Source organism: Rhinatrema bivittatum, chromosome 8 (assembly GCF_901001135.1).
Source record: "Rhinatrema bivittatum chromosome 8, aRhiBiv1.1, whole genome shotgun sequence".
NCBI classification, from domain to species: Eukaryota; Metazoa; Chordata; class Amphibia; order Gymnophiona; family Rhinatrematidae; genus Rhinatrema; species Rhinatrema bivittatum.
In genome coordinates this window covers 28,289,913-28,301,923 of record NC_042622.1, presented here as the reverse complement: position 1 = coordinate 28,301,923, position 12,011 = coordinate 28,289,913, and the positions used below count along the sequence as shown (strand labels likewise).

General features: G+C 46.5%; 1 protein-coding gene across 2 annotated transcripts in view; it reads right to left on the bottom strand.

The window, feature by feature from the left end:
* Positions 1–365: 365 nt before the first annotated feature.
* DPM1 (dolichyl-phosphate mannosyltransferase subunit 1, catalytic) overlaps positions 366–12,011 on the bottom strand; it is a 28,296-nt gene continuing 16,650 nt past the window's right edge. For both annotated transcript variants that reach the window (XM_029613110.1, XM_029613109.1), the window contains exons 6-9: positions 8,027–8,122; positions 4,967–5,035; positions 4,166–4,280; positions 366–1,828 (exon numbers count right to left, since the gene is read on the bottom strand). In XM_029613110.1, the coding sequence (XP_029468970.1) occupies positions 1,724–1,828; positions 4,166–4,280; positions 4,967–5,035; positions 8,027–8,122 (385 nt within the window). In that variant the 3' untranslated portion in view covers positions 366–1,723. The remainder of the gene's footprint in view (positions 1,829–4,165; positions 4,281–4,966; positions 5,036–8,026; positions 8,123–12,011) is intronic.

The window sequence follows — 12,011 nt, the reverse complement described above, 5'->3', positions numbered from 1 at the left end:
AGGGTTAACGGGGTATTGGATTTAAACAGCAACCAACAAGGGCCCTGACTTTTACAGTGTGGGAAACTGAAAAGCATGGGAATAACTTACACGACATAGCAGAAACTACCCTAAGCTTGCTGGACAGACTGGATGAACCATTTGGTTCTTTTATGCTGTCAGTTCTATGTTACAAAATCCTAAGGGGAATATGTACTAAGCATTTTCTCCCACAGACATAGAATGAGAAAAACACTTTTAGGTTATTCAGGCCCTGAATAACTAAAAGTTAGTGTGGAAAAATGCTAATTGGCAAACAAAATAAACCATAGTTTGGTGTTCTTTAGGAACCTTTTTAGAAGGCCCACACTCAAGTAAAAGCGCCATTATTGCACAAAATGCTAATTTCTTTTATTTTTCTCACTGTAAAAGTGCTGATTGCACAACATTTCCTGCTCCAGCCAGTGCCCATTTACAAAAAACATTATGTTTGAAACCTGAATTCTTTGCTGCTTTGACATGAAACTGTTAGCTGAATGGGCTGAAGGATCATCATGTGACCAGGAGTACATTTTCAAACTGGGCTTTTCCAGCTCCCAAACATTACCACTTAGATTCATTCAGCGATGACAAAGCACTGGCTGTAGGCAATGGTTCTCCAACAAGGGGTAGTGGACACAAGACTTCTTTTTTTGGTCCAGTCATTCCTTATCTCTTCGTCCTTCCAGCTCAGATGCAGTCTCCACGAGCTTTCATGCACAACTACCCAGAGATTTTATTCCCCTATTTTAAATAGACCCTCCCCTCTGTTCCTAGTTCCAACGGTCCTGAAGCCAGGAGCCATGCACCAGGACGCCTTCCAAAACACTGCTTCATGGTCTCTAAATCCAGCCGACAGGTGTTGCTCATGCTGACCTACCACAACTTCCCTCCCCCTCCCCGGAGCGCTGCCTTCACAGCAGCCCCAGATCCAGCCACACCAAGGGATCCGGGAAGCAAACCAAAGCCGCTGTGCAGCACAGTCACTGGGTATAGGGTCAGCCCGAGGAAGTTTGGTTTGATGTACCCAATTCCACCGGAATTTTAAAAAGTCTAAATTTTACCAGTATCGTCAAAGGGGCAATATTAAAATATTACAGAGAGGGGATGCAACCTAAAAAGTTTGAATAATATTACTGTATCATGTGCATGCAGGACCATACAAGATGCATATCAATTCTGCAAGTTCCTACGTCATGCAGGTCACTCACTGAGCTGCACTGATCCTCAGAGACCTGAATCAACTCAGCGAGTATTTGACTTGGGATCAGTGAATATTGTTAAAAAAAAAACAAACCCCACACCTCCACATTTCACAGAATAGAAGCCATGTTACCATGTAATGCCAGTCATAAAGTGTTGTGGGATGGATAGATTTGTCAGCTCTTTTTTATATACCATGTCTTCTGCCCATCAACCCCTCTACCCCAAAAGAAATCGAACGAAACCCCTCTCACTATGCAATAATTGCACATGGTCAGAGTGTCAGCATCATTATACCATCCCACCGCTCCACAGTGGCATGTAATGGGCGCCTGTTTGTTGCACCTAAGATAAATCAGTCATTATTGTGAATATCGTTTGAACTGACTGCTGCCTACACTGATTCTACATCAAACAAAATGTGAACTATAATAGAAAAAAACATGGTAAGATCTTGGACCCTTGGAGTTAATTCTTCAGATTCACTGAGGGCTAAAATCGATCATGTAGTAGCAAACAAAGTCAGTAATCCTTTGGCAAAGGAGATGATTTCACTGCCGCCCAACTTGGATTCTCCATAGACGCGATCTACAAATGATATAGGGACCTGTGAAAAGCAAAAATCATCTTCAAATTTCTCATAGCTCTAACATCATTCCTTTACCAGTAAACAGAAGGACACATTAAGCCTGCTTAGTAAACAAACCCTACAGAAGAAGTGTTTTCTTCTAGCAATGAAGATCATCCTAATTCTTCCGCATACTGGGTTTTTGGGGCAGGGTGGGAGGGAGCTTACCTTTTATAATTTTTCTCTATATTGTTGTATGAATCTAGTAAACAACATTCTACAATGGCATTCAAACTTTCAAGTAATGCTCTTCTTTTCTTTGGTTTCATTCATAAATCGTAGGTCAGCGGCAGTGCAGTGCACTTCCATTTGAAGGATACCCAATATGATTCCTGCACCCCAGGTTGACTGGGAATACTGCAGAGGCAATGTTCAGGGTCCCTTGTGGGGGGGGGGGGGGGGGGAGGACGACTCATGGTCTGCGTTAAGGCACCTTGTGGCCAGATTTAAGAGTCCATGATATGGGCTCCCGGCCTCAGGAACACTGCTGCAATGAGCAGTCTAGGAAAAGCGGGAGGAAGGAGGTCTGTTAAATAGGGGTCAAACTGCTGGGACGTTGTGAAGGCTCATGGCTCCTGAATCTCAGCCCTGGTTCTGATTGAGAAAAAATGCAAAAAATAAAATAAATAAAAAGCAGAGAATGAGGTCGAGGACCTCCTGGAAAGTCACGTCAAGTCTGAGGCTCGTTGTAGACACCTAAGGAAAACCATTATTTCCCCATGTCTTGCTCTCCTACCTGTAAAATCCTATAAACAATATCTCTCTCCCATTTCCCCTTTGAAAGCAAGTACTGAATACGGGTTGCAAAGTCCATCAATGTCAGAGAAATCTGCATGCAAGTGTCTGAATGGCACTCTAAAGCACATTAGAAAACAGTTACATAACATGAATGCGAAATTTTCTTATATATATAATTTAACCCAGCAGCTCTCTCTGCTCCTTCAGACTTCCAGTTCAATTACCGGGCTTTGGTGTCATAAGCGTCAATTCAGAAACTGTGGCGGGGCGGGAGATGGAAGGTGTCTTCTCCTACTTTAAATCTCTCCCATTACAGCGAGCGAATATTGTGTCGGTCAGATTTCTAAGTCCACCTTTCCACCCGAACTGGCTCCAGGCAGAGCACAACAAACTTCTGCTCGCTTTAAAGTCGGTGAGCTGGAAGTCCCTCAAAGTGCTACTAGTGCTGCTCTAACATACAAAGGTAAAATTAAAAAAAAAAAAAAAGCGCGCTGTCCTGTACCTCGGCTGGCTGAGGCTCCGTGTGAGAGAAACAAGGGCAGGCCAGGCAAAACCTTTGCTCCTGCTTAATAAATCCTCACCTGCTCATCTTGCCCAGAAATGTTCTCCTATCATTTTTTCCACCACTCTCTCTCACCTCGCTGTTCAAATCTTGATCACCTTCTCCTCACCTGTTCTTTCTTCTCCCATTTCCTTTCTTCTATTCAACCGACCCCTGCTCCTTTGTGGATTCCATATGGCAGACCCCTCCCCATCTCAATTCCAATCAGCAGAGATTAATTCCCCCCCCTTCATATACAAAGAATGGACTGCAGAGTGGGATACAGCGGTGGGAATCAGGACTGTCGTACTGTGGGATCTTTGCAGAAGGAAACCAATTGGCTTTGTTCTGAGATTGTCTTGATGAAAAAGACGAAGCTCTTACCACACAAGAATTACTTACTACTCCTGTAATATCGATGTGCTTACATAGAGAAAGGTACCCCCCAACTGGGCTGTCAAACATGGCAGGCACTGGGAGACCACCACTGCATCATGGTGTGCGGCCCAGGAGGAAAAAAAAAAAAAGGATCATGTATGCCTTGTGCAAGACGAAAATACATTTCCAGGCTTGTTGAGGGTTCTGAAATTGGTTAGTTAACTGCAGAGCTGAAATCAGCAAACCTATGCATCCCAGTAAGCCTCCAGTCCTTCTCTAAAGCAGAGGTCTCACGCTGAGTTAAAGTGTAACCTAACCAGAATTTGCATATACCACCTCTGTCTAATTAGGACTTACAATTAAATACCCAGAAAAGGACCATCCTAGGCACAACTACTTTAACTAGAATTTCAGCTTGTAGTCACATTATGCATACCCACAAACCATTTATATGTACCTAGATTGTCGCAGGCAAACCTTTCTGAGCTCAGGATCCAGTGTGCCAACCATCCGGAATTATCAGGCTGGTGAATGCCAGTGGCAATAGGACTTTATTTCTAGTTAGGAAGTTAAGTCAGTACATGAAGGAGCTCAACCATCTGGGCATTTTTTGGTGCATGTTAGTCATACAAAAAAAGCCCCTCCTCCTGTTCCAATACCTCTCCAATGGTGTATTTCAGCTGTCTGGCTCGTACAATCATCTCCATCTGGAAAACGTAGCCTTTAGAAACACATTTTTCTACTAGCTTCTGCAAAACTTCCTTCTTGTACAATCTGTAAACAAGTGAAAAACCTGTGACAATTCAAATTTAAAGCAAAACTTGGCATTTGATAAGTTGCATACCCACAAATACAGTAAACGTGAATAAAACGTTTCCAATATTTCTACTCCAAATACTGTTTTACAGTAATTTAGCTCTTTGTATCGCAGTACTTGTCATTTTTCTGTGCTGTGTTTATTGTAATTTGCTTTGGAAAATCTACATGAAACAGAATATCAAGACAGACAAAGTAATATAAAGAATATTTTCATAGAAATTAGTTTCAGGAAAGTTTGTTCTACTTGTCACAAATTAGAAAATGTGAATCTGAAGCCAGATAATATAATTATGAATGGGAAAAAAAAACCCAACAAAACACAGATGCATAAAGACTCCTCTCTAGCCATGGTCAAACAGAAAATGATGCACAACACTACAAAATATAAGAGCAAACTGAGAAATATACAGAGCTGCAGGCTTCAAAGAGATTAAGAAGAGGCTGGCAACCTGATCAAGCTGAGCCAGATGCCCGTCTGACTTTCATTTAAAACAAATTCATTAAATTTCAAGTAGTGTCAGACCATTCTATTGTTAATTACTCCTGTAATTGTTAAAATCTTGTTTTAGGGGTATGCATGAAAAAAATATTTAGAATGAAAGCCGTATCTGGCTTAGTAATGCGTGGCGGAAGGGTCATACCTGAAGCTTCCTGTTAAATCAGATGCACCTGGTCTCAGTAATATCTGAGTGAGGAAGTTGGCTCCACGACTGCCAAAGAGAAGACACATTACTGTAGTTTTTGTTTCTTGTTATTGTACTCGTTGGCTATCGTATGCAACTTAAAAAAGCACAAACCGAAATACTTAAGACTGTAGTGCAATGTTAGTAGCTATAGTGGTATTGGAGAAAAATGTAACAGGCTGCGATACCTTTTCAAGGCCCAAGAAAACAAAGATGATGCAAGTCATGCGTGTTTGAGACCACACACTGGCCCCTTCTAAAAAAAAGTTCATATACTGCAGTAGCTTTTTTTGTTTGCCCTTTCAAAAGACATCTTAGCCTACAGATAACCTGCAAAGCTTTTACAGTTTCACATGGAGACAAGCCATCAACAGCCATGACTCTCCTAAAAGACAGTTTTTATCCTTTAACAAGTTAAGGTTCTGTTTTACAAATATTTCCCAACTGAATATAATTCTGAATGAAAAGCATTTGAGCAGAGTTAAATTTTGCAAGCAATTCCAGACATTAACGGAAAGCATCAAACTTAGCATCAAACTTCAGACTCAAGCGATGGCAGGGTTGAAATGTTCTCTACAGGCCAATAAGAAAAACGCGGGAGAGCCCGGTGCGCGCACAGGCCAGTGTCCTGTGCGCGTGATCCAGTAAATAAAATATGCTAATTAGGGCCCACGGTAAAAGGAGGCACTAGGGACACTAGCGCATCCCTAGCGCCTCCTTTTTGACAGGAGTGGCGGCTGTCAGCGGGTTTGACAGCTGACGCTCAATTTTGCCGGCATCGGTTCTCAGACCCGCTGACAGCCACGGGTTCGGAAACCAGATGCCGGCAAAATCAGAAATTAACGCCTACCTTTGGGTAGGCGTTAATTTCTGAAAGTAAAATGTGTGGCTTGGCTGCACATTTTACTTACTGAATCGCGCGGGAATAACTAATAGGGCCATCAACATGCATTTGCATGTTGCGGGCGCTATTAGTTTCGGGTGGGGGGGGGGGGGAAGGGGGTTGGACGCGTGTTTTCGACGCGCTATTACCCCTTACTGAACAAGGGGTAAAGCTAGCGTGTCGAAAATGCACGTCCAACTGCAGGTTAACAGTGCGCTCCGCCGGAGTGCACTGTATCGGCCTGATTGCTAGATATCCTTAAGAGGGGAAGTAGTCCTTTAAAAGCAAAATAAAAAGCTTTCCTCAGTTTTTCCTGGGTGTCATGCAGTATGCTGGCATCTTATCTCCTCTCGTGCAATGGTTTCAAGGCTATAAGGAAGAAACTACAATTCTAGTATATGATAAGCCCTAAATTACAGAGAGAATAACCTTTTCTTGAAGAGGTATTTTATCATTCTGTGTGTGGGCAATATAGTTTTTGGAATCAGTTAAATTATTCCTTTAATTTTACCAAGCAGGTAAAATAATTTTACAATCAAAGGATTTCCAGATTTTTAGGAAGCAATACATTAAAGAGGTAATTTTTAAACAACGTGGACTGCTGCAGACTGCAGTTTCCCTTTGAAAATTTGGAGCCAGTGACACAGCAGGTACCTCATGAGCTGGGGGCTTTGCAGCAGGTGCAAAGTTAGTGCATTAAACCATGCTTAGGACTGCAATGTGAAAGCGCCATGCACTGTCTTGTTGGCTCTGCCCTCCCCCCACCCCCATTTGTGGCACAGGTCCAATTATCCGCACTGTTTCATGGGGGGGGGAAGAGGCAGTTTTCCATCTGAGGATGCCCTCGAAACTTCACTCTGAAATTAGAAACACTAAAATGACAGAGAAAATAACTGCAAGGCTTGTCTATATCTGCCCGTGCCCCTCCCTTTGGTTGCCGCACTGCAGGCCCTTCTGATCTCCAGCTTTACCCTCGGCTTCCCCAGCACTAGGGATCCTCTGCAATTTTCCCAAGCTTTTTGCAACTCCAATGCAGCTTTTTGCTTTCACTGCCTCCACTAGGTGCTGGTCCCTGGAATCTGATCACCTTTTCTGTGAAGAAATAATAGTTTAAGGTAGGAGTTGCATCCTAAAATTCTGGAAATCCTTTGGCTGTAAAATTACTGCAGGGGACTGAATATCCTCTATGGGTTACCTAATAAAAAATATATAGCTAATAGAGCTTTTCCAGTTCAGTAATCGGCAGGTACTTCAGCTTTTTCAGTCTCTCAAAGATAAAACATGGAAAACCAGGTGCACAGTCTCAAGGAGTTTATTTACTCTTCACACCAAACTTCAAAATCATATCAGAACATTTAAAAATTCAGAGGCTACAAGACAAGTCTGTCTGCTGCCAAAGGTTATGCCACACAAGTGTTTCAGCATTGCGATATCTCATAACGGGACCCGATGTAATAAGACACGAGTAAAAAAAAACGTGCGCTATATTTCTGTACAAAGTTTCTTAAAGTGCACATGGTTAAAAAAAAGTTAATAGTAGGCAAATATTGAGTTAATTAAAATAAAATAAAGCATATAAACTTAAAATGCACAAAAAAGGGAATAACTTGCATAAAAATCACATTTCATGTGCCCAAGCCATGTAACCATAGTTTGTGCTGTGCACCTAACTGCTGAACTCCTAAAAGTCGTGTGCATAAAATCTGTGCTCAAAGGCTTTGCGAACAAAACCTATAGACTTAACATTAGCCTCAGAAACTTGACTCCACCTCTGACCAGGAGTTAAAATTTGCAGCATTAAGAAAACAGGAGTTAAGCCAGCGCACCTGACTGCACTGGGGAACAGCAGCCAATGCCTTGATTAACATGGGGTTTGCATGCAAGAGCACACAGTTTTTGTGCACAAAACTCCTTGCCTCATCATGAGTAAAAGTGTACACACAAAAACGCATTGCAAAACCAGCTGCTGACATGGGTGCCCAGCCTGGCACACTTTATTACATCCGGGCTGGATTTTCTAATTTGTTTGAATACTGTCAGCACTAAGAATGAGAAATGGAGCCCCCTGCTGGACTGCAAAGTAACCACATAACTTACAGAAGAACCTGATTTAAATCCCTGGGCATATTACATACCTGATTATCTTTCTTTTCAGGTCCCAGCCATAGACCCCTCCATTGCCTTGATACCGCGTTCCAGAGACAATGTCAAAGTCACCTTCCTTTTGCTTCCTACAAGAAAAGAACCGTTTATGTCACAGAAAAAGAAAATTATTCCTTACCTGCTAATTTTCGCTCCTGTAGTACCATAGATCAGTCCAGACGGTGGGTTATGTCCCCCGTCCAGCAGATGGAGTCAGACAAAGCTTTGGAGAGTGCTGTCATATTAACTAGAACACCCTCTGTAAATCCTCAGTATAGAGAATATCAAAGCCCCAATAACAACCTAGGAAGGGTGATCAAGTATACAGATCGAAAAAGATTATAAAGAACTAAGGCAACTGGTGCCACAACTGTAACTTGCAAAAAGAACCGAACAGCCTCATGAAACGGAAGCAACTGCAAGAACCAGAATGAGTAGAACAGATCAAGCAGGAAGACCCCAGAATCCCAAAAATCACTGAGGAGGGCATCTGGACTGATCCATGGTACTACAGGAACAAAAATTAGCAGGTAAGGAATAATTTTCTTTTCCCTGTACGTACCTGGATCAGTCCAGACGGTGGGATGTACCAAAGCATCCCTAAATCGGGTGGGCCCCTGAAAGCCCTGCTCGTATGACCTGGTCGCCAAAATGACCAGAGGTTGACGATGGTAGGTGCAGACGATAATGTCTCGCAAAAGTGTGTAGAGACTTCCAAGTCGACGCCTGGCAAATCTCTTGAGAGGAGACAGACAGATTCCGCCCAGGATGCTGCCTGCGAGCGAATAGAATGGGCCTTGACACCCAAAGGAGGAGTCTGACCCACATCAATGTACGCCGCCGCTATGGCTTCCTTGAGCCATCTCGCAATCATTGTCTTTGAGGTCTGGGACCCCTTCCTTGGTCCCGACCATAGAACAAACAAATGGTCCGAGATTCTGAAGTCGTTAGTGACTTCCAAGTTGCAAATTAAACTGCGCTTAACATCTAGATGACGGAGAGATCTTGACTCGTCGGCTGTGAAGGACGGAAGCTCCACCGTCTGATTCACATGGAAAGTCGAGACGACCTTGGGGAGGAAAGAAGGCACTGTATTTAAAGAGACCCCGGTGTCCATAAAGCGGAGGTAGGGTTCCCTGCATGAAAGTGCTTGGAGTTCCGAGATGCGGCGCGCGGAACAAATGGCCACCAGGAAAACTATCTTTAGGGTGATATCTTTGATGGTGGCGTTGCGCAGGGGCTCGAAGGGAGGACCTGTCAGGATCTTAAGGACCAGATTAAGACTCCAAGAAGGACAAGGATCCCGAACCGGAGGCCATAGATGCTTTGCCCCTTTGAGGAAGCAGGCAATATCCGGATGAGACAAGAGGGAAGGATGGTCTGCAGACTGAATGAGAGAGCCCAGCGCGGAAACTTAGACTCGTAAGGAATTGTAAGCGAATCCTTTGTCCAATCCGTCCTGAAGAAATGCAAGGATCTGAGGAACCGAGGCCCTTGTGGTATGAGTGCCATGCGTGGTACACCAAGACTCAAAGACCTTCCAGACCCTCACGCAGGCGACCAAAGTCGAGGTTTTCCGAGTCTTGAGGAGGATCGAGACTACTGCATCAGGGTATCCTTTGTGCTGGAGCCGGCACCGTTCAAAAGCCAGGCCGCAAGACAGAAGCGTTCTGCCTGATCGAAAAATACCAGCCCTTGATGGAGCAAGCGAGGAAGATGGCCCAGCCGTAGCGGTCCATCCACTGCTAGGTGGAGTAAGTCCTCGAACCAAAGGCGACATGGCCATTCGGGAGCCACCAGAATGACGGGACCCTGATGTAGTTCTATTCTCCGAATTACCTTGCCCACTAGGGGCCATGGAGGAAAGACGTATAGAAGGAGGTGATCCGGCCAAGGGAGAACCAGAGCGTCTACACCTTCTGCGTCACGCTCCCGCCTGCAGCTGAGGAACCGTGATGCCTTGGTGTTGTGAGACGTCGCCATGAGATCCAGGCTGGGTGTCCCTCAGCGATGAATAAGAAGTTGCATTGCCTCGTTGGAGAGGGATCATTCCCTGGGGTCCAGTCTCTGTTGACTCAAGTAGTCTGCCTAAATGTTGTCTACGCCTGCGATGTGCGAAGCTGCAAGGCACGTTAGATGCCTCTCTGCCCACGACATCAGGCGGGCTGTTTCGAGCGACACGTGTCTGCTCCTCGTACCGCCCTGGCGGTTGATATACGCTACTGTGGTCGCATTGTCCGACAGATCCTTACCGCTCGATTCCGCACCAGAGGCAGGAAGTGTATGAGCGGCAGGCGCACTGCCCTTGTTTCCGGCAGATTGATCGGCCAGGCCGCTTGTGCCTTCGTCCACTGCCCCTGGGCTGAGCTCCGGTGGCACACCACCCCCCATCCGGTCAGACTGGCGTCGGTGGTAACCACCACCCAATCCGGGATCTTGAGAGGAGCAGGTCATACAGAGTGTCCGCTCCGTAGGCTATGACGGACTCTAGGTAGTCCGCCTGGCTTGCTTCCTCAGGCGGCAAGTCTTGAGAGGTGAATAGCTGTTGGACCCAGCGGAGTCCTGCCCTCTGCGCCAGGGAACTACAAATGGCCGCGCGGACACCCAAAGCTGAGACCTCAAAGAGGCCCGTTGCTAATAGCCACTGCCATTAGCAACAGTAACATGGAATAGACTTAGTTTTTGGGTACTTGCCAGGTTCTTATGGCCTGGATTGGCCACTGTTGGAAACAGGGTGCTGAGCTTGATGGACCCTTGGTCTGACCCAGAATGGCATGTTCTTATGTTCTTAGACTTCCAGCTTTCTCTCTTGAAGATCCCGCAGCGCCGTACCACCAGTAACCGGTATTGTTGTCCTCTTGGTGACCACCTACACCGGCGAGTCCACCTTTGGGACCTTGAGAAGCTCCAGGAAGTCCTCGGGAAAGGAAAAAGCTTTTCCATTGCCCGTCCGACCTTCAGTGAGGTCTCAGGAGTATCCCATTCCCTGGCCAATAACTGAAGAAAGGTGGAATGCGTGGGAAAGGCCCGGGACAATGGGCGCAGGCCAGCTAGGACAAGATCCCCCTTCTTGGTGGATGAAGCGACAACCGGAGCAGAGGATCCTGGCAGGTCGGGGGGAGGGGGGGGGGAGGGATTAGAGGTCCAGCTCCTGCAGGATATGAGGAATTAGAGCGTCGAGCTCTTCTCTCCTTCAAGCTGTGCTGCCAAAAGAGGATCATCCGGGTGTGGCGACGGAGGATTCCCCCCCCACCCCCACCCCGGATCCGGGAATGAGCCCGTCCCTCCCAGCGGAGGAGGGGAAAAATGTGTTCCCCTGGGAGCCCCATGGGAGGTCCCTGGCACCCCCCCCCCCCCTGTTGTGTCCTGAGTCCCCTGCGGAGAATCCGATAGCCGGGGGGCCTTGGGAACCTCCAGACACTGTAAATAGGCGTTGTGCATAAGCACAATAAACTTCGCCAAAAAAGTTGGGGGGCCCGGGGGAAGGCAGTAGAGGAGTCTTCCGGGGGTCCCTGGGGGACTAAGGAAGGAACCGGCGTCAGAATCGGTGGAGGCATATTGAAAAACATCCTCTTCTTCATCCTCTGATGGCTGATGCACGCGTTCTTGTGTATTCAAAATGGCCGCCGTTCTCGCTGAAAGCGGAGACGGGGCCAGCCCACGCTGCCTGAGACGCGCTGAGGCGCGGGAAGAAAGTCTGTCCGGTGGCCTGGAGGTGCCCTCCCCACCAGGAAGGCACCTGGAACAAATGCCCTCATGTGACAACCTCGACCCTGGCTCGCCACACGCCGAACAGCAGGACGGCCGCGGGAGGGTGAGCCGCAGAGGAGAAACACGCCGCGGGGAGCGGGAAAAATGCCTCCACTACACCAGTGCCCCCAGGATCGGCAGCAGAGGAATGTGACCTCTCTGCTGCGGCGGCCCCGGGGAATGATCGTCTCGGGGCCGCGGGGCAGGATGCGGCGAGGTGGGGAGAGG